General features: G+C 34.2%; 2 protein-coding genes and 3 pseudogenes across 2 annotated transcripts; 2 read left to right on the top strand and 3 right to left on the bottom strand.

Moving 5' to 3' along the window:
• The first annotated feature begins 2475 nt into the window (after positions 1–2475).
• On the top strand, positions 2476–4303 carry LOC125860640 (homeobox-leucine zipper protein ATHB-40-like). Its single transcript, XM_049540638.1, has 3 exons — positions 2476–2566; positions 3221–3531; positions 4097–4303. Exons 1-3 carry the CDS (start codon positions 2476–2478, stop codon positions 4301–4303), a joined length of 609 nt encoding a protein of 202 aa, XP_049396595.1.
• A 2616-nt stretch (positions 4304–6919) lies between these two features.
• LOC125859133 (uncharacterized) lies at positions 6920–10569 on the bottom strand (annotated as a pseudogene).
• A 233-nt stretch (positions 10570–10802) lies between these two features.
• LOC125860639 (F-box/kelch-repeat protein At3g23880-like) lies at positions 10803–12782 on the bottom strand (annotated as a pseudogene).
• Positions 12783–15243: 2461 nt separating this feature from the next.
• Positions 15244–15645, top strand: LOC125859132 (uncharacterized mitochondrial protein AtMg01250-like). The gene has a single exon (XM_049538849.1). The coding sequence runs from the start codon at positions 15244–15246 to the stop codon at positions 15643–15645; it is 402 nt and encodes a 133-aa protein (XP_049394806.1).
• Positions 15646–16404: 759 nt separating this feature from the next.
• On the bottom strand, positions 16405–23481 carry LOC125860637 (F-box/kelch-repeat protein At3g23880-like; annotated as a pseudogene).
• Between the last annotated feature and the right edge of the window lie 1288 nt (positions 23482–24769).

The following is a 24769-nucleotide window of genomic DNA, read 5'->3' as shown; positions in this document are numbered from 1 at the left end:
CTTATTAAGTGGAGTATTTTTCATTCCAATCTATGAGGATGGTATAATTATATAATGCACGATAATATATTCATTATTATTTTATAAATAAGATTAAACTAGACTATTGAGCTCCTAGTTTTAAGATAGTAAAACTTCTCGAGGTTGATGATATAGGTGGTTTGCCTGTGAACCAAATTTGAGGATGATAATATGTAAGCAATAGCGAATCAAAATTTCGCTAAGAGATTAAAGATAAAATAAGTAAGCATATAAAAATTACAAGATGATAAATAAAATGAGGCAATAAAGGATAAAACTTGTTAAAAAAATGATTTCAATATCTCAAAAAGAAGTATTCTTATTATTGTCTAAGTTCATTCTTTCATATCTTGTTAATTATTTGTGACGTATTTTGATAACTATCTAAGTTCTTTTCCTTCTTTGGAGGGGGAGACATACCATAAACAAATATTATTCCTATATGATAGTATGTTGGGTTTTCATCTTTAGTCTCTGGTAGATTCAGTCTCATAATTTTATACTAAAATGACTTGTTGAATCTTGACGAATATATTTATATCGGATGAAAATATTCTTAAGAACGATATTTTTTTGACACACTTTAAATTATGAGAATTTCCTATAAGTATTCATTATGAAGTACTTTTCGTAAGATTTCCTACATACAGTACGTTCTTAACCTTAAATTCTATCTCGCCTTGTGACATCATTTTCACATTAGGTTCTGAAAACAAATTTCTCTCTTTATCAAAACGTATAATTATAAAGTGAGATAAGTTCAATAATAAAAACATTGAATACAATCCATCTAATTAAAAAATTTTAATTCATGACATTATCTAAACTTTAAAAAAATTTCATTTTGTCTTTTTGACATCATTTTCATATTAGGTTCTGAAAATAACTCTCTTTAAAAGACTTTGTACAGTCAGAACTTGGCCGTCATATATGAAATCCACACAAGGTGACAAAAAAGAACTATGTGGAAAGTAACCCCTTACTAATGGAGTATAAACTTTATAAGTTTATGATATTCAATATTTGGTGGACCCTAAAAATTTTCTGAATTAGTGCTAAGGGCGGAGCTAAGTGGAGATGAACATGCTACATTATACAAAAAGTTAAAATTATTTATTTTATATAAATAAATAAATGTTAGATTTTCTTTTTAAAAATATTTTTAATTTTTTCTTATTAAAAATTATGAATCTAACACTATTGCCCCCCGCCACCCCCGGAGTACAATTTTTCTTTTTAAATTTGCCATATATAAATCGTATACATATTTTTATATTTTAAAATTATTTAGTTTTAATTTGTTTTATCCAATCACAAAATATTTACAATAAATACAAATATTTTTATTTTTATTTTCTTTCTTAAACTTCGTATCTGATTGATGATATAGTAGGGATAGGTATCATCATATACATGGCGTCATGCCTTAGGTAAGATTGATATGTCATACTTTGAACAAATATAGGCCCACGCTTTTAATTAATAAAGTTCAAAATGACTTTTAATAATTTTATCCATTATAATAGGTCGTTAAATGTATAATATATGTTGTTTATTTATACTTGCTATTTCAATTATATGTCATTTGGATTTCGAAATTGCGGCTTCACCATTTTGATCGTATACTACATAAAATATATTATAGATTATAATAATTAATAATCTAAAATATTTGAAAAAATCTCAGTTGACTTTGAAATCTAACACCGTCACATAATTAAATTGGGACAGAGAGAGTAATTTTTAAATGATTAGACTTTGTGAAAAAAAAATTTATAGCAGAATCTCTATAAAATGTATAGTTGTTTCCGTCTATTATTAGTTTAATGGCAGTGGAATGAATGTTAATATACATAATAAAGTTATAAGGATTTGATTTGGATCAAATTTACTGAATTCGGCTGGAAGCGCTAGCTAGTTATGTATGTGTTGACTAACTATACTTGAATCTCGAACATATTTTTTTTACTATACAACCATAATATTATATTCTCAATCGACTACGTCTGAATCTCAAACAATTCGGGAACAATTACATGATTATATGAGTAGGTGCGGTGTCAGAGAACACAGTCTGAATTTGACAGAACCTAGTGATGTTGATCCAAATTAACTTTATATTTATCTTAACAACTTCATTTAATATGTACAAATTATTTCATTTAAAACCCAGTGACTTAAATATGATAAAATCTCAAACCTACAAACTTCAAATTCTAACTCCGCATTCCAAACAACATGCACATGGAATCTGAATATTGTAAAGAGAAGGAAGGTATATTCTAGAGGGCTATCTATCTAGCTTTATAAATAGTCACACCAAAGTCTTAAAATAAACACTATTGGCCTTCTTAGTCTTCTCTACTTTCTTCTTTTACTTCACTATCTATCCACTTTCATTTCAACATTACCAAGATACATCCCTAACACAAAGAAACAAAGAAAAATATTAGCATGACTCATCACCAACTTGATGATCATCAAATGGTTATGATCTCTCAATACTATACTGGTATCAACACCCAACTAGTACCAAATCATCAAGGTTAGCATAATTTATTTTTTTTCATTTTTAGAGTCTAACATTAAGTTATACATATAGTATATATTATACTGACGGTATAACGAATTTTAACAAAAAAGAATGTATAATCGATTACATCAACTTGTTTTATTGAGTTAAATGTTGTTGTAAGTCAATCAAACTCATTTTAACAATAACAATGTACAATTGAATATATTAGCTTGATTTACATAGTTAATTATTGTTGCCGTAGGTCAACCTAACCTGATACTATGATCACAAGACAAAACAAACTCCTATCGTTTGAATGAAGTCAACTTGAATGTGGTGCATAATTAATTTTACTCCACCAAGTTATCTAAATGATAACTATAAATAACATGTAATTGGCCAAAGGGTAGCATGGTGCATAAAATACCATACGTTAGTAGGGGTCTGGAAAGGGTTGCACCCCAAGTAGTGTGATGTAAGCAACCTACTCTAATGTAAGCATTACTGATTGTTTTCATTGTTCGAACATGTAATTTATTGGTCATATAGAGACAAATTTGAAAATTCTTCAAGGCTCCCCTTCAAATAAAGCAAGTTAATATCACTAGTGTAACTTTTTAAATATATGCAACGTATATAAGTTAAATCCTACATGTATTAATGCAATTTTAGGGTTTTCTTCAGGAGAGGTGCAACCGCAGCGGAGAAGGAAGAAGAACAAAGGTGAAACGAGCAGCGCTGGAGTAGTGAGGAAGAGGAAGCTTAGTGAAGAACAAGTTAATCTTCTTGAACGGAGTTTTGGGGACGCGCACAAACTAGATATGGAGACCAAGGCCAAGCTTGCTTCTGAGCTTGGCCTTGACCTTCAACAAGTCGCGGTGTGGTTCCAAAATAGGAGGGCTAGATGGAAGAAAAAGAAAATCGAGGACGAATATTCCAAGTTGAAGTCTCAACATGAGATTACCATTGTTGAGAAATGTCATCTTGAAACTCAGGTACATCTTTCTAATTATCTTTTTAAAGGACATGAACATGCATTGTGTAAAAAAAAATTATATCAATATATATAAATTAGATATTCTAGCAAAAAGGTATCAAGTGGAACTTTCATAACACTTATGAAGCACAAAATAAAATAAAATTACACTATCAATCATGTATCCCCTCCTAAAGTAAGTAGTACACATTTAATTTTTTTTTAATGAGATCAATAACTTGGAAAATTAAGTGGCTAGGTGACAGGTATATTACTAGTGTTAAATGTGAGAATACCATTTTATATATTGTCAATACATATAAGTTAAATTAACGATTAACACAATAATATTTATGAACGTATGATTTTAATTATCTTGTTTATGTGATTTCTTTATACTAATTAAATAAATCATTAATCTCGTATATCACTTAGTTCAATCTTTAAAAATGTGTCAACCCTAGGTAATCATTCGAAACCTAATTAAACGAAAACAAACCAAACATGCAATTAGTTGACTGAATTTGATATTCCAAACCTGATGGAATCATCAAAACTAAAATTTCGATATATTTTTCATATAGATTTTGAAGATGCAAGAGCAATTGAGTGAAGCAAAAAAGGAGATACAAAGGCTATTATTGGGAAGTAATTGTGCTAGGGTTTCAAGCAATAATAATAGCCCAATTACTACTTCTTCATCAATATTTTCAATGGAGCAGCCACATTTTTTCGAGGATTTTGGAATGGAGGGAATATTAATGGATTACAATGTATTCTTTGGTTGCTGATCAAAGCAGTTCGATGCACAAAATATCCCGTATTAATAAAATTCAGAAAAGGATCGTGTCTCAAAAGATGTGACGTGAACGAATTAAACATATGTATATTTGATATTATATATCTATGATTAATTTTTAATCAGATAAGCTCTACCACGTATATAGTAGATAGTATAACCCATACAGCTATATATGTATATGTATACATCTTCCTTTTGCCTTTGCATAATGTATGCTTATTATTACTAGTGTATTAATGAGTTTATTTCTTGGATGGTCACTTAACTTATGAAATGTTTTATTAAAGTTATTGTTGTTCCTTGTAAGATAAGAAAGTTATTCAATTACTTGAGAACAATATTCTATTAAAGTTACTTTTGTTCTTTTTAGGATGACAATAAACCACCCAATTATTATTTAATTTTTTTACTCAGAAAATACAAGATATGTATTTAATCTCATGTTGCAAATAATTATTCTCAGTCCAAGACGGATAACGGATAACAAATAAACATAATAATATTATAACAAACAAACATAATATTATTTGAAACAAACATAATGTATGTTATGGATCAAATGTATTATATTATTCAAAGTTCCAAAGAAAAAATTGATAAAACATTCACATAACCTTGCAAATAGTTAGAATTTGCTATAAAATCCCGATGGGCAGCCATAATTTCATGAGTAAGAATTTCATCAATACGTTTTTACTTTAAAATTGATCCAAATCAACTTTAAATTTAGAATACAACTTTTTTAAAAATATAAATTTCGATAATTTTGAACGATTATATTCGACTCAAACATTAAAAAATTAATTATCTTCTTCTAACAATTTTATGCTTTATTGTCACTTTTCTAAACTATGTGGAAGGGATAAGAATGTTGTGCTTGTGGACATAAAGAATTCTTTCTATCATATCGTTCAGATTTCCGACCGAAAGTACAAATTTCGAAAGTAAACACTTTTTCACTTTCAATTTTTCTAATTGGGCATGAAAATTTGACTTTGATGACACGACTAATTAAAATGGATATGAAGTATATAGGGATATTGTTGATTACACATGATGAATCACACAATCATATTAAGCGGAACATTTACAAGCCTTAAATCCCTAGGTAACAAAATTCCAAGAATTATTTCCCATCTAAAATTGCAAGAATAAAATCTCTAGGTAAGTCCCAAGAAATAATTCCTATGTAAATCCATTACAAAAAGATTCTCATGTAATCAATATTTTTCTTGTAGTTAAGTGCAAACGATTTTTTTTAATAGTGTTATAAATCAAATATTGATTTCTTATTAAAGAAAAATATCCCATATAATTTTCTGGCAAAAGGCTTCTCTTTTGAATTTTCCTACTTTCATGATATGGCAAAAGGAGAAGGATGTAAATGTTTGAAATCACTATTAAAAAATATATAGAATTAGTTATAATTTTATCACTAATTCATCGCTAAGTTGCTTATAGGGTGTACAAAATCGAACCGAAAACCGAACCAAACCGCAAATCGAGTCAACCCCAAAAAAAAATCCGACTAGTGATTTGGTTTGACTTGGTTTGGTTTTGAAAAAAAAAAATCCGATTATATTTGGGTTGGTTTGGTTTTAACTAAAAAAAACCAACCCGAGACCAAACCAACCCGACATTATATATATAATTTTAAAATTTTATTTTATACATAAAAATATTTACTTTGATATAATTTTTAAATATTTCTTATACATTTTCATAGTTTTTATCTTTTAATATATTATTTCAAGTTTGAAACTTAGAATTATGAATGAGCCAATAAAAATTATAGTCAACAACTTAGAATTATGAATGAGCCAATAAAAATTATAGTCCACAGATGTTGGTAATTATAATAAAGCTTAAATCAAAATCAAATTAATACTAATGCAAAAGGAAAATCAATTCAACACTAAGAATGACAATAATATTGAATATTTGTTCTTTAGTTTTACATTGGTTTAGACAATTAAAATACATAATCTAATTTTAATTTCCTTTAATATTAGTCATGTAACTAATACTTATTAAACTTAATTTTAGCATGATTTCATACTTTTAAATTATGATCATTTTCATTATGACTTGTTAATTTGTAATATTTGTTTTACGCGATTTCATTATTATTATTTTTGTTGGATATTTTAGTGTCATTAATCATATCATATTGTGTTATATTTTAAGATACATCTTAGATAGTTGTATTTTGGTAGGACTAAAGAAATATTTGAAATACAAGTAAATTATATGTTTGTATGAATACTTTACCGAAAAAACCCGAGATTGAAAACCCCGAGTTTTATTGGTTTGGTTTGGTTTATGAATTTAAAAATCCGACACAAATGGTTTGATTTGATATTTGAAAATCCGAACCAACCCGGCCATGTACACCCCTAGTTGCTTATATAGATAACATAAATATATGATAATCCATTGCTAAATAGTTTATTAAAGCATGATCGATCATATGCAACTAATTTATACGTTTATATTCTCTTTATTAGCTTGTATTAAAAGGCTCTCAATTTGTACCAACATAGTAATTTTATGAGTTTTGTTTTCACAGACTTGAGCATTGTAGTAGACAAGAAAAGTTCTTTGATCTTTTTTCTTCTTTTATTTCACAAGAGTGGCAAATACAAGCCAAGGATCTTTTGGAAATAACACTTCCACCTCCACGACCACGAGGTAGGAGTAAAATTTATATACTCTTTATCCTCGTGAGACTCCACATCAGAGAAGGATTACACTGAATATGTTATTGTCATTTCGACAATAATTAGACATGTTACAATAATTCAAAGTCGAGGTGGAAATTAGTCCAACCCATCCATCTGACACCCAAGAAAGATTATGAAAGCTTACAACAGGAGACCTCTTGATTATGTAAGAGGGGGAATTGGATAATAAGACCAGTTCCCAGGCAACGAACATATCCAAATCGACATCAATAAATAGCTTCGTGTAAATTAGCATAGATGCTCTGACCTCGTCTCGAGGAGAAATGGTCTTTTGCAATGCAATCATTTCCATTACTAACTAGCACGCCACTCACTCGATCTGCATCATTCCTATCAGTCTGATGATCTTCTTGAACCAATTGGTGAGGGATCGCCACTTCCTAAATCTGGTACCTGCCCAAATGCCAAAAGAAAAGAAGAAGCAAAAAAATGAGACAAACAACAAGTATCACAAGAATAATGATAACGAAGAGTTGAATAGTCTCATTGACAATATATTTTTTTTCAATTGCAGTCCAAGAACCAAAACAGAAATACATGAGAACTGTGGAAAATTTTATTTTTCTCAACTTAAGTCTTCATATTTGTCAATTTTTCTTCTTTTTCCATGGAGTTCAGGCCAATTTGCGGGTACCTCGATTAATTTTATGATTTCCTTGCTACCTCCAACCAACATAGACACCGCAAGGTAAGTGTTTTTGGCCTCCCTGAAATTTGAACTTATGACCTCATGGTTTTCAATCCACTTCATTGACAATAGGTCACACCCTTAGGTGCAAGTCAGTCTTTCTTTTTAATTGAAATGCCTAGGAGAACTCATAAGTTCACATCACCTTTTGATAATGACCGAGAAATCAGTCAGGGACCAACAACAGCATTTAAAACTAGGGTAGAATGGAACCTGCTCACTACCATAAGTCCATATTATATCATTATAGGACCTAATAATTGTTCTGGTCCTTAGAGTAAAAGAGCTAGAAGTGCTGCGAAATAAAAAAGAAGATCGAAATTTTGAGTGGCTGAAGCTGAAGCAGCTACTTTCAAAGTAACAAAAAGAAAGCAATGACTGGAGTGGGAGAGCTCTTATTGAACAGTAAGTTTTCTCACAGGGAAAATAAGAATGAGTGGGGCAGTGCCACAACATTTCTGGAGAGTCCGAGCACAGGAAAACATGGTATAGTTGGGTAATAACTTAGGCTGCCAAAGAAAACATTTCAAGAATCCCAAAACAAGTCCTCCGCTTTCTGGGAAATTCTTGACACAAGTGACTAATGCACAAGTATTAGCAAACATTTGTTTAGTGGTAGCCTAATGAGGATTTGATCTCACTGCTATGGCTTCAAGACTAGAAGAGGAAGGGCAGCTGAAAATAGTATCATGCCATTCATGTGCCACAGAACACTCGAAATCTTTTATTCTATAAACCATGTATGTCTGAAGCAACTTCACAAATCAATCAGCCAAGAATTCCCTTTAAAGCTCAACAAACACCAGCAATAGACCAAAGAATAAAAAAAGAATACTCAATGTAAAGTATCACACAGGATGCAAATCAACAAATACAACAACAATAAGCAAATACACGTGTGTCATACTATTGTCACTGTTTTTGAGTATGAATTAACTTTTTTTCTTATCTATACTTGACTATATTGACTAGACTCTTTGAGTAAAATTTTCAGAATGCCACAATAAATAGTTGATAGCTGATACCATTAACTAACTAGAGTTTCACTTTAACCGCATTAACCAAGGTTTCATCTGCTTGGTGACACATGACCATTGCACTTTTTCCTTTTTTTAACTATAATATTTTCAAAGGTCGACCAGAATATGTGAGGATTCTGTGGAAAAAATACAACTCACCACTATTAAGGAACAAGATACAAGAACTCATTATAGTTGAACTAGGAACCTTCTTGTTTCAGATGACAAAATTTTCACTTTCATGGTCACTACAGTAAACAGGATCCTATTAAAGAAAGTCTCATACTCAAATATGTTTCTCCTATAATCTCTTGTTTACTGGTACCCTTTTCCAGTCTCATGACAAGATCAGCATATTTCTTCAATTTTGCAAGTCAATGTTATTGCTAAAGTGAAAGAAGTTCTGTCCTTTGATTAGTAACGTAGACCCGAGATCAAATAACAATCCTAGCAAGGATTATGCCTAGAGTTATTGAAGGATTCAGCTACGATAAAGCGCTCTTTATTCTTACTCTGTCTTGAGGCACGACATCCACTTAAACCATTTCTTCCAAAGAAAACAATTATTTTTTGAGAAGGTAACACTCTTGTATTATATCCCAAAAGACAAACCTGCCACAACTTGTTACAGGTTTACTAATTACAAATAAAGGAGAGTATCAGGAAGATCTTCAATCCTAAATAGCAAAAATTACAAGGTGTCTAAAGCATTCATTACTAATTCTAGATCTTCCATGTACTCCTGTTTACACCAAAAATGAAATAAAACCAAGGAATTCATCTTCATCTTCTGGATGTTGTTACTTTTGTTCTGGAAGCATCTGAGGTTCCTCTCTTTCAACACAGACCACCAGATACAGGTGGGAATGATCTTCCATCTTTCTTTATGACCAGAAATGTAGGCAAGTCTACTCCATATCTTCAGGGCTTGGACGATATTTCTTGGCATCACCCAAATAGGCCCTTCAAATTGATGAAAATGCTCCATAAAATATTAGTGATCCTACGGTGAAGAAAGAGGTGATTGACTGTTTCAGCCTCTTCTCCACACAGGAAACACCAAAGACTCAGTTGGATACCCCTTTTCATGAGGTTTTCCTGAGTCAAAACAACCTGTTTTGCTAGTAGCCAAGTGAAGCAGGACACTTTAAGAGGTATTTTAACTTTCCAGATAAGTTTCCATGGCCAGCCAATAACCTGATAGGTGAAACGGTTGAACTTTTTGTAAGCTTCCTTCACACTGAAATTTCCTTTGCAGTTATAATTCCAAATCGTTCCATCTTGGGAGGTAGAGGTTCCTTTGAATTGCTCAAGGATTCGAGAAACAATTTTCAATTCCATTTATTTTGAGTGTTGAAGACACTAAGCTCTACAACCAAATAAATGTTCACGCAAAAAGTTGTTTCATGGAAATACGCCAAAAGGAAAAGGACAAAGCACAGCTCCAAGCAGACATGGTGTAACAATGTCCCTTAAGTATGCAATGTATTTTTCAATATTTTATGAAAGAAAGTGAATTGAGAAGCACTTGTGAGACATGTATAAAGTGGAATCTTGCAATTCATTACTTACATGATCGTCAGTCATCTGACTTTTAAGTTTTTGCAGCCTTCATTCTGACTGTATCCTTGGCAATCTTTTTTGTGTGTAAAATGGGGCAAACAAGGTCTTCAATGTAGATTTCAGTCTCACTACAGGAATCAAAGTTAGTAATTCCTGCATATTTGATTGTGTCATCCTTTGGATTGTATATTATTGAAGTTGATCCAAACACAAGCAACCTTATTATACTCTTGCAAGACATCAGACAGTGAAAAGTAATGTCTATAAAGCTTTGGGTGGTTTTCCTTGAAATATTGGCCGGCAGAAGAGCCACAGACAAGAGAAGATCAAGGAATGAACACAACTTAGTGGCATGAGAAAAATCATATCTTGCAGATAGGCATCATTTTTGTCAGATTATAGATCCTCGTCTCGGAGGTCACTTCTCAAAGAAAGGAGCATTTAGGTCCACTGAGATTGTTGTTTGCTGCCTTAAAATAAATGCAAAATCCAGACCTCAAATGAGTTATGTTCTGGAAATGCTGATGCTTCTCCCTTCAATGAGTTATATTGCCTCCACTCCTAGCATTGAAATTAAAGATGTTGGTGTCAACTCATAAAATTTGGGATTAAATCTAAATTTGGTTGAGGGTATTCCCTAATACCATGATAAATCTAGGATAACTTAGTTTTGACGTCTTAACTCCATACTCCTTCATAACCCACAAACTTAATTTAAAATTTGACACCAACATCTTTAATTTAAATGCTAGGAGTGGGGCCAATTTAACTCGTTGAAGGCAGAAGCGTCAACATTTCCAAAACTTGACTCATTTGAGGTCTAGATTTTGCATTTATTCTAAGGCAGCAAACAACAATTTCAGTGGACCTAAATGCTCCTTTCTTTGAGGAGTGGCCTCCGAGACGAGGATCTATAATCTGACAAAAATGATGTCTATCTGCAAGATATGATTTTTCTCATGCCACTAAATTATGTTCATTCCTTGATCTTCTCTTGTATGTGGCTTTTCAGCCGGTCAGTATTTCAAGGAAAACCACCCAAAGCTTTATAGACATCACTTTTCATTGTTAGATGCCCGACAAGAGTATAATATTTGACATACAAAAGAATGGAACGAACACATAGTACATATCAAGGATGAGACATTTGATGGTATACATGTTTCCCCAAGACTCCTAAACCCCATACTCGTTCATAACCCACAAATTTGTGGGAATTTTGGGGTAATTACAGAGTACCGAAGTATCATTATCCAACACTCCTAGCCTCAAACCAAATCTCCTCCTACACAAGGAGGTTCGTCTACCTTTTCCCATCTGCCATACCATATAGAAATGATGTCCCAAGTCCTCGAACCATTATTCCCATTAAGACCATCAGTAGTATCCCAATGAAGCTTCCCGACAACCTTATAATCGTCATGGAACTCATCAAATTCAAAACCATATATGAAACAGTATTCTTCAACCTTGGCCTAGAATCAGGCAATTCGTGCACTTTCTAACTGTTGGGTTTCATAGAAACAATTATTTTGCCCTATCGGTAAGACAAAACAATCTATTGAAAGATTCCACAATCTCGAAAGATTTGCAGGGATAATCCAAGTCATGCCTCAACAATAGACCCACAAAGTAAAGACTTAACAGAACAAGCCTTAAGATTGTTTCAAGGATGGCAAAAATCAACAAAAGCTTATTGTGGTTGTAGTCTTCATTATTAGTTGATAAGCTAAGATGAGTCTTGATAAACTCATGGACAAAGATTAAAGCAAGCCAAGATTTTGAAACACACCCGAGTCGATGGAGGGATTTCACTAGTAACTTTAAGAAGATTTCAGTTATGAGTGGGGAACAAACTGAGACAATCAACCATCTTTTTTTGCATTGCAAGTGGACAGACCAAGACCAACTATGGAGGATGTTTATATGCCAAAAAGGGATCAGATGGGTGAAACCTGGAAGCACAGCGGGTCTCCTAAGATGATGGAACAAGGATGGCAAAGTAAGGAGGAGAGATGGAAGATTGTCCCGGCTTGTATTTGGTGGTCAGTTTGTATTGAGAGGAACAAGAGGTGTTTTGAAGGAGTAAGAAGCAGCTTACAGATTCTTAAGATGAATTACTTGGGCCTATTTTATTTTTGGTGTGAGCAAAACTATTAGCTCAAACAAAAGACATTTTTGATGTTTTAGACTTTTGTAAGGATAACTTGAACCACAAGATGTAAGTTGTAATACTTTTGTAGGGGAACTATACATTTTGGTGTAGTATACTTGTGGATATATAGAAGTAATGTTACCTTTCTCAAAAAAAAAATCAGTTATGAGTTTTGGTACATGGGTGGGAATCGTCAACCTTGAAGATTCTTGCACTGAGGTGGATAAAAATTGAGAATGGCTTGAGGGTTTGTTCCATTTTGGGTGTTGATGGGAGGCTTCATCTCCCTTGGAGTCCATTTTGGGGGTGAAAATTTTGCAGTTTATGAAGTTTGATTTTTCTATGGAAAAGGTTAGTATGAGGTTTTGTGTATTTGTGACTTGTGAGTGTTAGGGTGAACTTCCTAGCTTATAAGAGGTTTTGTGTATTTGTGACTTGTGAGTGTTAGCGTGAACTTCCTAGCTTATCATATCCTTTAAGAGAAAATTTCTCTCAAAAGATTTTTTGTGTTTTCTTTGGTACCCTCCGTCCTAACTTGCCCATTTTCAAGACGAACCCACAGGCCACAAGCCATAAAGATTTGGTAAGGCGTGGTTGAATTACATGATGAAAAAACTACTGTGGATCTTCAATATTGGAGATGGTGAAGAGAGAGGGAAGAGATGAGAGATGAAGAAGGAACTATGATGAAGACGTGAGAGAGGTCGGCGGCTGTGAAAGAAGATAGAATGGAAAATCCATGGTTTTATAATATGTGGCCATATTCTTTTAGAAGTGCAAAATTAAGTAATAAAAAGAAGTATTACTATTTTATTAAAATGCTTTATTTGGGTTGCTAATAAGGTTAAATATTCATTGTTTTTTCCACTCTTCTTCTTTTTGTGTTTTTACTTTGCAATGGGACATGAAATAGATTCAGCACCTTATCTCACTCTTCTCACATTGGTTTTTCAAATTAATAGAGCCTTGAGCTTGTCTCGGCTCAAAGTTCTCTTTTTGTGCTTAAAACTTTCAATCCATTCACTTGTTTCACCTAATTGATAGTCCAATCCAGCTACCTTAACAACTTGTCTAACATCATTATCTTAAAAAAGAATTAACAATGGGCAAATTTTGTAGCTAAACAACAAAATTATCAAAATAGTTTGCTAGCTAAGAGCAATTTAGTGACGGATTAGTGACAAAGTTCATAGCTAATCTTAACTTTTTTTTTTGTGGTGGTTCAAAAACCTTGCTCTATCCAATTCTTCTTGATGTGGAAGACATTACTGGAGTTCTTCCTCATAAAGTCGCTCATAACCTTTCCTTGTAAGCCAATTGTGTTCAAATAAATATTTTTCTATTAACAAATGAGAGGCTTAAACAAATTATGAAAGGTTAATTTACTTCCACAAAAGAGGTTTACATAAGGAAACGTGAACGAGTGATTATCGCCATGTAAAATAACTTCACAAAGGCGTATTAAAGGAAAATAGGAAAATCACACCAAATTGAAAAAATTGATCTTTCACTTGATTTAGTATTTAACTTAAAAACAAACCCGATAACATTTGAATTATTTTGGTTTAAATTAAATAAATAAATCGAATCAAACCTACATGTCGAGAGAATACATGATAAAAGGTGCATGAGAGTACATAATGCATAAAGATGAAAAGGAGATTTACAAGTTCATTATGGAGAGAGGTTTGCCTTCTAAAATCTCATTCTGCTTGTGGAGGGCATGGAAGTTCAATTTACCTATTGATGATGTGGTCGGAAGGATGGACTTTAATATGCCTTCCAAGTATAGGTGTTGTAAATATCTCAATCAAGAAACCATATCACACTTATTTCTAACATAAAATTTCAACAAGTCATTCTAAGTTGGAGTCATTGTTCACTCATTCTAACATACACTTATTTCTAACATACAGTTCAACAAGCCATTCTATGTTGGAGTCATTGTTCAGTGCACTCCCTTCATTATGTGGGAGCTTTGAAAGAGGAAAAATGCTATCAACTATAGCGTGAAAGTATCCATCAATAGGATGGTATATTAAGTGCAATCTTCACTCCTTTTCCTATTGAAGGTGTTTCTTGGCTGCAAAATATACCTAATAAATCGACAAATTTAATTCAATTTCTGGAGAGCTATAGACCTACCCTTTGTACCACTAAGTTGGTTTGGTCTTTTCATTATTGGTGGGTTGTTTTTTTTTTTTTAAAAGGGTACCTTTTTCATCTATATATCCACGAGTATACTACATCAATATAGTCCCCTTCTAAAACGATAATAAACAACAAATGGCATTTATAAAAGGTAGACAAATAATGGATAAAGTGTTGATAGCAAATAAATGTGTAGAATCCAGACAGAGAAGCAAGTTCCCAGGAATTCTATGCAAGCTTGATATACAGAAAACTTATGACCACTTAAACTGGAACTTTTTACTAAATATACCTAATAAATCGTCAAATTTAATTCAATTTCTGCAGAGCTATAGACCTACCCTTTGTTCCACTAAGGTGGTTTGGTCTTTTCATTTGGTGTTTTTTTTTTTTTAAATTACTACATCAATGTAGTCCCCCTTCCAAAACAACAATAAACAACAAATGACATTTATAAAAGGTAGACAAATAGTGGATGCAGTGCTGATAGCAAATGAATGTGTAGAATCCAGACAGAGAAGCAAGTGCCCTGGAATTCTATGCAAGCTTGATATACGGAATGCCTATGACCACTTAAACTGAAACTTTTTACTACTTATGATGCAAAGGATGGGTTTTGCAGCCAAGTGGATCAGATGGGTGAAATTTTGCATTAGCACAGTCAAGTTTTCTGTTTTAGTCAATAGAACTCCCAGTGGCTTCTTTCCATCCCAAATGGCACTGAAACAGGGTGACCCCCTGTCACCCTTCTTATTCATCTTAGCCATGAAAGGCTTGAATAACTTGATTCAGACAGCAAAGGTGAAGAGTTGGGTAAGGAGCTTCCAGGTGGACAACAGTGCACTAAATGGCTTGGAGATCACTCATCTGCAATACGCGGATGATACTCTTATTTTTTGTGAAGCAGTGAGAGAGCAAATGTTGATTCTAAGAGTAATATTCATCTTCTTTGAAGCAGTCTCTGGATTTCACATCAACTGGGGAAAGAGCTTCATTTATCCCATAAATTAGGTGGTTGAGGTAGATAGTTTGGCAGAAGTCTTGGGTCGTAGAGTAGGGGAGCTACCAACTATATACCTAGGTATGCCACGAGCAATCCTGGAATAAGTTCATATGTTCAATCAAGGGCAATAAAACCAATCCATGCAAACACAACTGCCTTAACCTGTCCAAGTTTGGGCAAGTCAATATTGAACTCAACCCATTTTGACCCGCTCATTTCAGACCTTTTAAAAGCTAGGTTGATATATAGCCTAAATTCACCCATGAAAAATCTTATCAAAATATATTAAAGACGTTTTTTTGTTAAACATGTTATATATATCCATAACAAAGGAAAAACTTATTCTATACTTCAACAAATTATTTTTAAAAAAAAAAAAAACTAATAAGCAGTGGACAGATTGTGTTATGACCCATTTGTTAGCCCATTTTGGCCCAAGTAACTTTGGATGGGTCATTGCCCCGCCTATTGTCTAAGTCATCCTATTTTAGTCCTGCTCAAATTCAGCCGAACTCGTCTATGTTTTTTTGAGAAAGTTAACATTTTATAGACAAGATACACCAATAGTGTATTCTAGTAGTAGTTACATCTGGGATTTACAGTAAACAAAACCAAAGAAGTCTACCACCTATATCCCTCCTAAACTATCTAGAAACTGAGTAATATCCTCCACCTTTTTGGGGAGTACATAGTTACACCAAAAAAAAAAAAAAAAAAAAAAAAAAAGGAAAAATTGAGATTGATACCCCCTAGCTCAAGCTATGAAGATTCATCAAGCTACAAAAATTGAGATTGTGGTTGTTGCAATCAAGGAAGCCTAGTTTATTTTGTGGCTAATGATATTGTGCAGCTGAAGATAGATTCCTTGGTGCTTAAAAACATCTTGGAACACATATGTGATATTCCATAGAGCATTGTATCTGTTGTTGAGGAAATCATGATATGCTTTAGCAGACCACATTGCCAATCAAATTTTTGAGTTTCATGGAGTTATTTGCATAATTATTCCAAAGTAAAAGCTACATCATCAACAATATAAAAGTTTTAAAGAGTTATTCAACCAGAATGCTCAACAAAATCATAGTTGATCCTAGCAATGATAACTAACTAGCACTCACTCGATCTGCATTGACCCAATTGGTGAGGGACCGTCACTTCCTAAATCTGGTACCTGCCAAAAAAGAAAAGAAAAAAATGAGACAATCAACAATTATCACAAGAATAATACATGACACATGGACAACTAAAAGAAAAGTCAAATTGTCTCATAGACACCATCTACTCTTTTTTTCCAATTGCATTCCAAGAACCATAGAAGAAGTACAAGTGAACCATGGAAAAATTTATTTATTTCAAGTAAACCCTTCCTATTTGCAAATCTTTCTTTCTTTTTCTTGATTACCATGAAGTTCAACCCAACTTGCGCGCACCTCAACTAGTTTCACAGTTTACATGCTATCTCCCACAAGCATAGGCACCACCAGGTAAGTGGCTTGCCCCCGCTGAAATTTGAACCTAAGACCTCATGGTTCTCAATCCACTTCATTAACCACTTGGCCACACCCTTGAGTGCGTGCAAGTCTTTCTTTTTAAAAATGAAAATGCCTAGGAAAACCAACAATAACATAATTTTTGTTTTTCAGATAAAGTTTCAACTTCAATATGTATAATAAGCTCAGATCATTATGATCAAGAAATCCATCAGTGGCCAATTCTTGGGACCAACCACATACTTGGAAACCTAGAGATTCAGGATTCACCTCTCTACCATAAGTTCATATCATAATAGGACCTTTCATTTTTATTTTTTGTTTTATCTTTACAATAATAGGACCTAATACTTAGAACAGCTAGAATCTAGAAGGTTGCTACTATTCATATGTTGCTCGTAATGGATAGATATTTGTGCTTAATATGGCCTTGAATCAAATTTAATGCAAGGGCTGAACTTGAACAATGCAAATAAAGAGAAGAAGAGAAAATTATGCATCTTACAAAGCATGTTAATATCAAAATCAGCCCAAGATTCTTTAACCTCGTACTCGCTCATAACCCACACATCTATGCAAGTGCTAGGGCGTAATTAGAAAGTCCAGTAAGATCATTTCCAAACACTCCTAGCAACAAACCAAAATCTCTTTCTACACAGAAGATCACTCTACCTTTCCCCATTTCTCATCATCCATATCAACAGAAATGATACCCAAAGGCTCCAAACCATTATACCAATGAAGACCATTAGTATCACTTATTTTCTTTATGAGAAAAGGGTTAAAATGGATTTTTTGGCTAAAAATCTTCCTTAACTATATTCCAAACTTAGACAACATCCTTTTACTATCACAACGAACAAAAAAACATCCCTCACTTATCCTAAAAATGGCACTGTAGTATGTTAGGTTCCTGTTTGCTACGTGCAGACATGTTTACATTTATGAATTTCTCCCCGTATAGAGAAAACTCTGCCGAACTTTTAGCGTGAAAATAGTTAGGTTTTCCTGGTAGACTTACTGAGCACCGGATATGGACTAGGTGTAAAGGGCAGCCCGGGGTATTAAAGCTCCCGCTATGCACAGGGTCAGAGAAGGGCCAGACGTGTGTCGTGACAAAAAGGGTCTTGATAAATTCATGGCCAAAAATTGGATGTCCATATTCAACGCCCCTACAGGTGTGACAGGGAAGTTGGAAAGGTTGCAAAGAAATTTCACTTAGTTTGTTGGTAAGCCATGACATCTACTAAACAATGGGGCGGTCTTAGGGTTAAGGACTCGAAGGTCTTTAACAAAGCACTCTTGGGTAAATGATTGTGGAGATTTGGGATGGAGGGAGAAACCTTATAGAGAAGGATGATAGCAGATAAATATGGAGAGATGGGAGGGGGATGAAGAACAAATGTGATCACAATGCCTTTCATGTTTAGTGTGTGGAGGAATATCATGAAGGGTAGGATGTTTGTAATGATAACATTGCTTCCAAAGTTGGGGAAGAGAGTATGGTAAGTTTTTGAGGGAAAAAGCGTTGTGGAAGTTTGGTGCTCAAGGATGAATTTTCGCTATTGTATATAGCCTCCTGCCAAAGGAAATTGTCTGTTCAGCAAGTTACGGAGATGCACGGTGATGGGGACTGTATGGAATTTGAGCTTTAGGAGGACTTTCCGCGATTGGGATTTGACCGAGTTTCAGAGATTGCTAGGTTTACTTAAAAAGTAATGTGAGCCAGTCAACATACCTGATGCTTTGAGTTTAGAGTTGGGGAATGAGAAATTGGGTAGAGGATAGTTTTTCCTTTGTCTCGATCTGGATACCCAAGGTGCCGAGGCCCAAGGACGGTGTGCCGTGTGCTTCTTCATGTGGTTAGCTACTAGAGGAGTGATTCTGACTATGGAGAATTTTAGGAAAAGAAAGGTTGTTTGCTTGAGGTGGTCTTTCCTTTGTAAGGAGACGGGTGAGGAGGTGGACCATATTCTGTTGCATTGCAATTTAGCCACGGTGTTATGGGAATATATCTTTAGATGGTTAGGAGTTTCTTGGGTTATGCCAAGAACCATTGAGCCATTAAGGAGTTGCTGCTCGGCTGGAAGAGTGGAGCTAGGAGAAGAAGGCACAAAGCTTGAAATACTACTCCTTTTGCTTTGATATGAGTCATTTGGAAAGAGAGGGATAGGAGAACCATTTTCGTTTGGAGCACCCATGTAAGTTCATGTAAGTTCATGTTTGTATAGAGGATTGTCTTTTGGAGAACCATATTTTGAACGTTTCTCCATAGTTCATGTTCGTTCAGAGGATTCTTTTTTTTTTGTTTTGAAATTGGTAACATTGTATTCCTCAGCATTAAGGGCTATGCTGGCCACCTCCAAAAGTGTTAGTTACATAGAAAAACCAACAAAAAAAAAAAGGACTACTTACAAAGCTCCTATGAAATCCACTAGTTGAATTTCTTCTTCTATGTTCATTTCTTTACACCAAAAACCTAAAGTGGTAATTACTTTCCACTTAATCTTCTCTATAGTGCATTCTTTCCCACCAAAAATTCTCTGATTTCTCTCCTTCCAAATGATCCTCCAGACACAAGCAGGTACTGGCTCTTACTACCTCCCCTTCTGACCCAACAACTTAGTAGGTCTGCTGTATGTTCTGGCATAATACAATTTAGGCTCTTTATATTGGTAAATAGAGCCCAAACTTGTGTTGTTACTTTGTAGTGGAGAAACAGATGATTGTTGGTTTCTAGAGCCTCTTTACAAAGATAAGATCTTGAGGCAATAATTTTTCCCCTCTTTTGAAGTTTATCATAAGCTCTCCTAGTTACCAACCAAGTGAAACACTTCACCTTCGTAGGGGCTACACTCTTCCATATAGCACTCCATGGCCCCGATTTCTTCCCCGCAATTGTGGCTAGATCCCTTTTATACATTCTGTTCACATAGAATTGACCATCAGTATGATGCCTCCATAGCAATTTATTTGTTTCCAAATTTGTGCCAAGAAAATCTCTAATCAAAGCTAGCATATCCGATACCCACTCTATTTCCCAATCATTAAGAAATCTCCTAAAGAGAAAATTCCATCCTTGTGGGGACCAAACCTCTTGTATTTTGCTGTCAGGATTCAGGCAAATGGAAAACAACCCAGGGAATAAATTTTCCAAGGACCCTTGACCAGTCCAGTCTTCCTTCCAAAACAAAGCCTTATTTCCTCGACCAACCTTTATCCTTACATTGTCTCTGAAAGCCAGCCATAGGTTTCTTATAGTCCTCCATACTCCCACACCATATGTTTCTGTCACTTCCTCTGAACACCATTGATTTTCCTGACCATACTTGTGTTGAATGAGTTCCTTCCATAGAGCTTGATCTTCCAAATTGTATCTCCACAACCATTTGGTCAGTAAGCTGTTGTTGTGTATCTTTAGGTTTCTTACTCCCAAACCCCCACATCTTTTGCTCTGTTGAACCGCCATCCATTTAACTAAGTTGTAGCTCTTCTCAATCTTGTTACCTTGCCAAAGGAAGTTTCTCCTCAATGAGTCTATAGCTTTGACTACCTTGCCAGGAATGGGAAAAAGTGACATCACATATGTTGGCAAAGAGTCTAAAACAGAATTAATCGAAGTGACTCTTCCCCCCAAGGATAGATATTGGGATTTCCAAAGTGCCCGTCTCCTCTCTGATTTTTCTAGTACACCATCCCAGATGCTAACTGCTTTATGCTTAGCACCCAATGGCAGACCTAGATGAACTGTAGGCAACCTCTCTATCTTGCACTTCAAAATATTGGCCAAAGCCTGAATCTGTTGGACCTCTTTAATAGGGAAAATGTTACTTTTTCTCCAGTTTTGGAGAACCATATTTTGAACGTTTCTCCACTTTTTGATGTATCACACTATCACTTGTATACGGCCAAGTTGACCTTGTTATTATCAATGAAACCTTTTTACTTTTGATACCATTAACAAACTAGAGTTTCAATTTAATCGCATTAAACGGGTTCGTCTACTTGGCTACATATGACAATTGCACCTTGTTCCTTTTGAACTATTAATATTTTCAAAGATCAATCAGAATATGTGCAGATTCTATAAAAATACAACTTAGATACAAGTCACCACTATTAAGGAACAAGATAAAATAACTCCCTTTTTCGAGATTACAATCCCTATCGACACACAGGAAGGACGCGGTGGGAAGGAAGCCTCTATGGTTTAGTCTTCAAACAAAAGAACTCATTATTGTTGGACTTGGAACCTTCTTGTTTCAGATAACAAAGATGAAAAATTCTTCACTTTCATGTGCTCTACAGTAGACAGGGACCTATTCTGAAAGTCAATGTTAGTGCTAAACTGAAAGAAGTTTTGGCCAATGATTGGTCAAATAACTAAGGTGATGAAAGACAATGACGATTAAAACATAGTAAGCTATAGCAATAAGGAAAACCACAAAAGTTAGATACTACATCAGACATCAGCTCTTATTCTTACTTTGTCTAGAGGCACGACACATCCCCTTAAAACACTGCATCCAAAGAGAAACAATTTCCAAGGCCATTTATTTTGAGTGCTGACGATACCAAACTCTACAACTAAACAAATGCTCACGCAAAGAGTTGTTTCATGGAAATACACCAAAAGGAAAAGGACATGGAAGATCTCGATGCAGATATGGTGTAATAAATAGCAATGTATTTTTGTATATTTTACAAAAGAAACAGAATTGAGAAGCACTTGTGAGAAATGTTTGAAGTGGAATCTTACAATTCATTACTTACATAATCGCCATTCATCTGAGTTTTTGCAGCCTCCATTCTTACTGTATCCTCGGTTGTTTGTTTTTTTGGTGTGAAATGGGACAAACAAGGCTTTCAATGTAGAATTCACTCGCAATAAAGGAACCAAAGTTAGTAATCTCTGCATATTTTATTGTGTCATCCATTGGATTGTATATGGCCGAAGTTGATCCAAACACAAGCAGAATTTCACCTTTATTTGACATGCAAAACGGGGTGGTAAACACATACATTCCAAGGATGGGACGTTTGATGGTATACATTTTTGCCCAAGACTCTTTAACCCCATACTTCTTCATAACCCATAAATTTACTTGAGAAGGAGAATTACAGAATACAGAAAGATCATTACCCAGTACTCCTAGCCTCAAACCAAAATCCTCTCCTACACAAGTAGGTTGCTCTACCTTTTCCCAATTCTCATCAGCCATATCAACAGAAATGATGCCCCTAGTCCCCCAACCATTGTTCAAATTAAGACCATCAATAGTATCCCAATAAAGCTTCCCATTTACAAACGTACATGATTTAAGAAATTGCAACCCACCCGGAAAATCATCCTTACTTCTCCAAGAATCACTACTTAGACTATAAATTTTGACCTGGGTGTCATCCAAAAGCCTATTTTTATACCTACAAAATATACCTACAACCTTATAATCATCACGGCACTCATCATATCCAAAACCATATTTGAAAAAAATGTTGGTATTCTTCAACCTAGGTCTAGAAGCAGGCAATTTCTTTTTTTTGAGAATGGTAAATTTGGAAGCAGGCAATTTCTTGTACTTACTAATTGTTGGGTTCCACAGAATTAACTCTTTTGCCCCATCAGTAAGGCAAATCAACCCATTGACTGAACCCACAATGTTGAAAGATTTGCAGGGAAATTCCCAGTCAGATGCCTCAACAACAGACCCACAAAGTAAAGACCTAATAGAACAAACCTTAAAATTGTAGCAACTTCTCCACATAAGCTTATGGTGGTTGTAGTCCTCGTTTTTTGCTGATAAGCTAAGATGGGTCTTGATAAACTCTTGACCAGAGATTAAAGCAAGCCAAGATTTTGAAACACACTTAAATTGAAGGAGGGATTTCACTGGTAACCTTAAGAGAATTTCAGTTATGAGTTCCGGTAGAAGGGTGGGAATCGCCAACCTAGAAGAATCTTGCATTGAAGTTGATAAATATTGTGAATGGCTTGTGGGTTTGATCCGTTCTGAGGGTTGATGGGAGGCTTCATCTCCCTTGGATTCCATTTGAGGGTGGAAAAATTGCATTCTTTGAAATTTGATTTTGCTATTTAAAAGATTAGTACAAGGTTTTGGGTATTTGTGACTTGTGAGTTTTATGGTCAATTACCTAATTCATCATATCCTTTTAGAGAAAAATTCTCTCAATAGTTCTTTTGTGTTTTCTTTTATACTCCCTCCGTCCTATATTACTTGTCAATTTTCATGATGAACCCAAAAGCCATAAAGATTTGGTAAGGCCTGGTTGAGTTTCATGAAAAAAAAACTACTATAGATCTTCAATATTGGAGATGGTGAAGGGAGAGATTATGATGAAGAGGAGAGAGAGGTTGGCGGCGGTGAAAGAGGATAGAATGGAAAATCTAGGGTTCTATAATGTGTAACGATATTCTTTTAGAAGTGCAAATTAAGTAATAAAAAAGAATATGTTATCTTTGTAAAGAGGCTCTAGAAACCAACAATCATCTGTTTCTCCACTGCNTTTGTGTTTTCTTTTATACTCCTTCCGTCCTATATTACTTGTCAATTTTCATGATGAACCCAAAAGCCACAAAGATTTGGTAAGGCCTGGTTGAGTTTCATGACAAAAAAACTACTATAGATCTTCAATATTGGAGATGGTGAAGGGAGAGATTATGATGAAGAGGAGAGAGAGGGTTGGCGGCGGTGAAAGAGGATAGAATGGAAAATCTAGGGTTCTATAATGTGTAGCGATATTCTTTTAGAAGTGAAAATTAAGTAATAAAAAAGAATATTACCATTTTATTAAAATGCTTTATTTTGGTTGCTAATCAAGTTAAATATTCATTGTTCTTTCCGCTCTTCCTTTTTCTTAACTTTGTAACAGGACATGAAATAGATTCACACCGTATATCGCTCTTCTCACAAAAGTTTTCCTAATTAATAGGGCCTTGAGCTTGTCTCGGCTCAAGTTCTCTTTTTGTGGTTAAAACTTTCGGTCCATTCATTTGTTTCACTTAACCAATAGTCCAACCTATCTACGTTTACAGCTTGTATTGCATCACTATTTTAAAAATAATTAGCTACAGACAAATTTTGTACCTGAACGACAAAATGCATTGTTGATCAGTGACGGATTATCAAAAGTTTCTTTTAACTACGAGAAATTTAATGACGGATTAGTGACAAAGTTCGTAGCGAATTTCAACTTTCTTTTGTAGTGGTTTAGAAACCTTGCTCTATTCTATTCTTCTTGATGTGGAAGTCATTACTGGAGTTCTTCCTCATTGAGTCGCTCAGAACCTTTTCTTGTAAAACCAATTGTCAAAAAATTGTGTTCAAATAAATATTTTTCTATTAATAGATGAGAGGGACTTCTGTTAAATAAATTATGAAAGGTTAATTTACTTCCAAAATGAGGTTTACTTTGAAAAATGAATAAGAGTGATTATTGTCATGTAATATAACTTCACATAGGGGTGTAAGGTGTTAAAGGAAAATCAGAAAATCGCACCAAATCAAACGAAGTCGACTTGAAAAAATAGATCTTCCATTTGATTTAGTATTTCAATTTTTTTTATTTATTTTTTTTGAGAAGGTAACAGTGGTTTGAGCTTGGGACTTCCATGTTGGAGGTC

This window comes from Solanum stenotomum, chromosome 3 (genome assembly GCF_019186545.1).
Source record: "Solanum stenotomum isolate F172 chromosome 3, ASM1918654v1, whole genome shotgun sequence".
NCBI classification, from domain to species: domain Eukaryota; kingdom Viridiplantae; phylum Streptophyta; class Magnoliopsida; order Solanales; family Solanaceae; genus Solanum; species Solanum stenotomum.
This window is presented reverse-complemented; position numbering and strand designations above follow the sequence as displayed.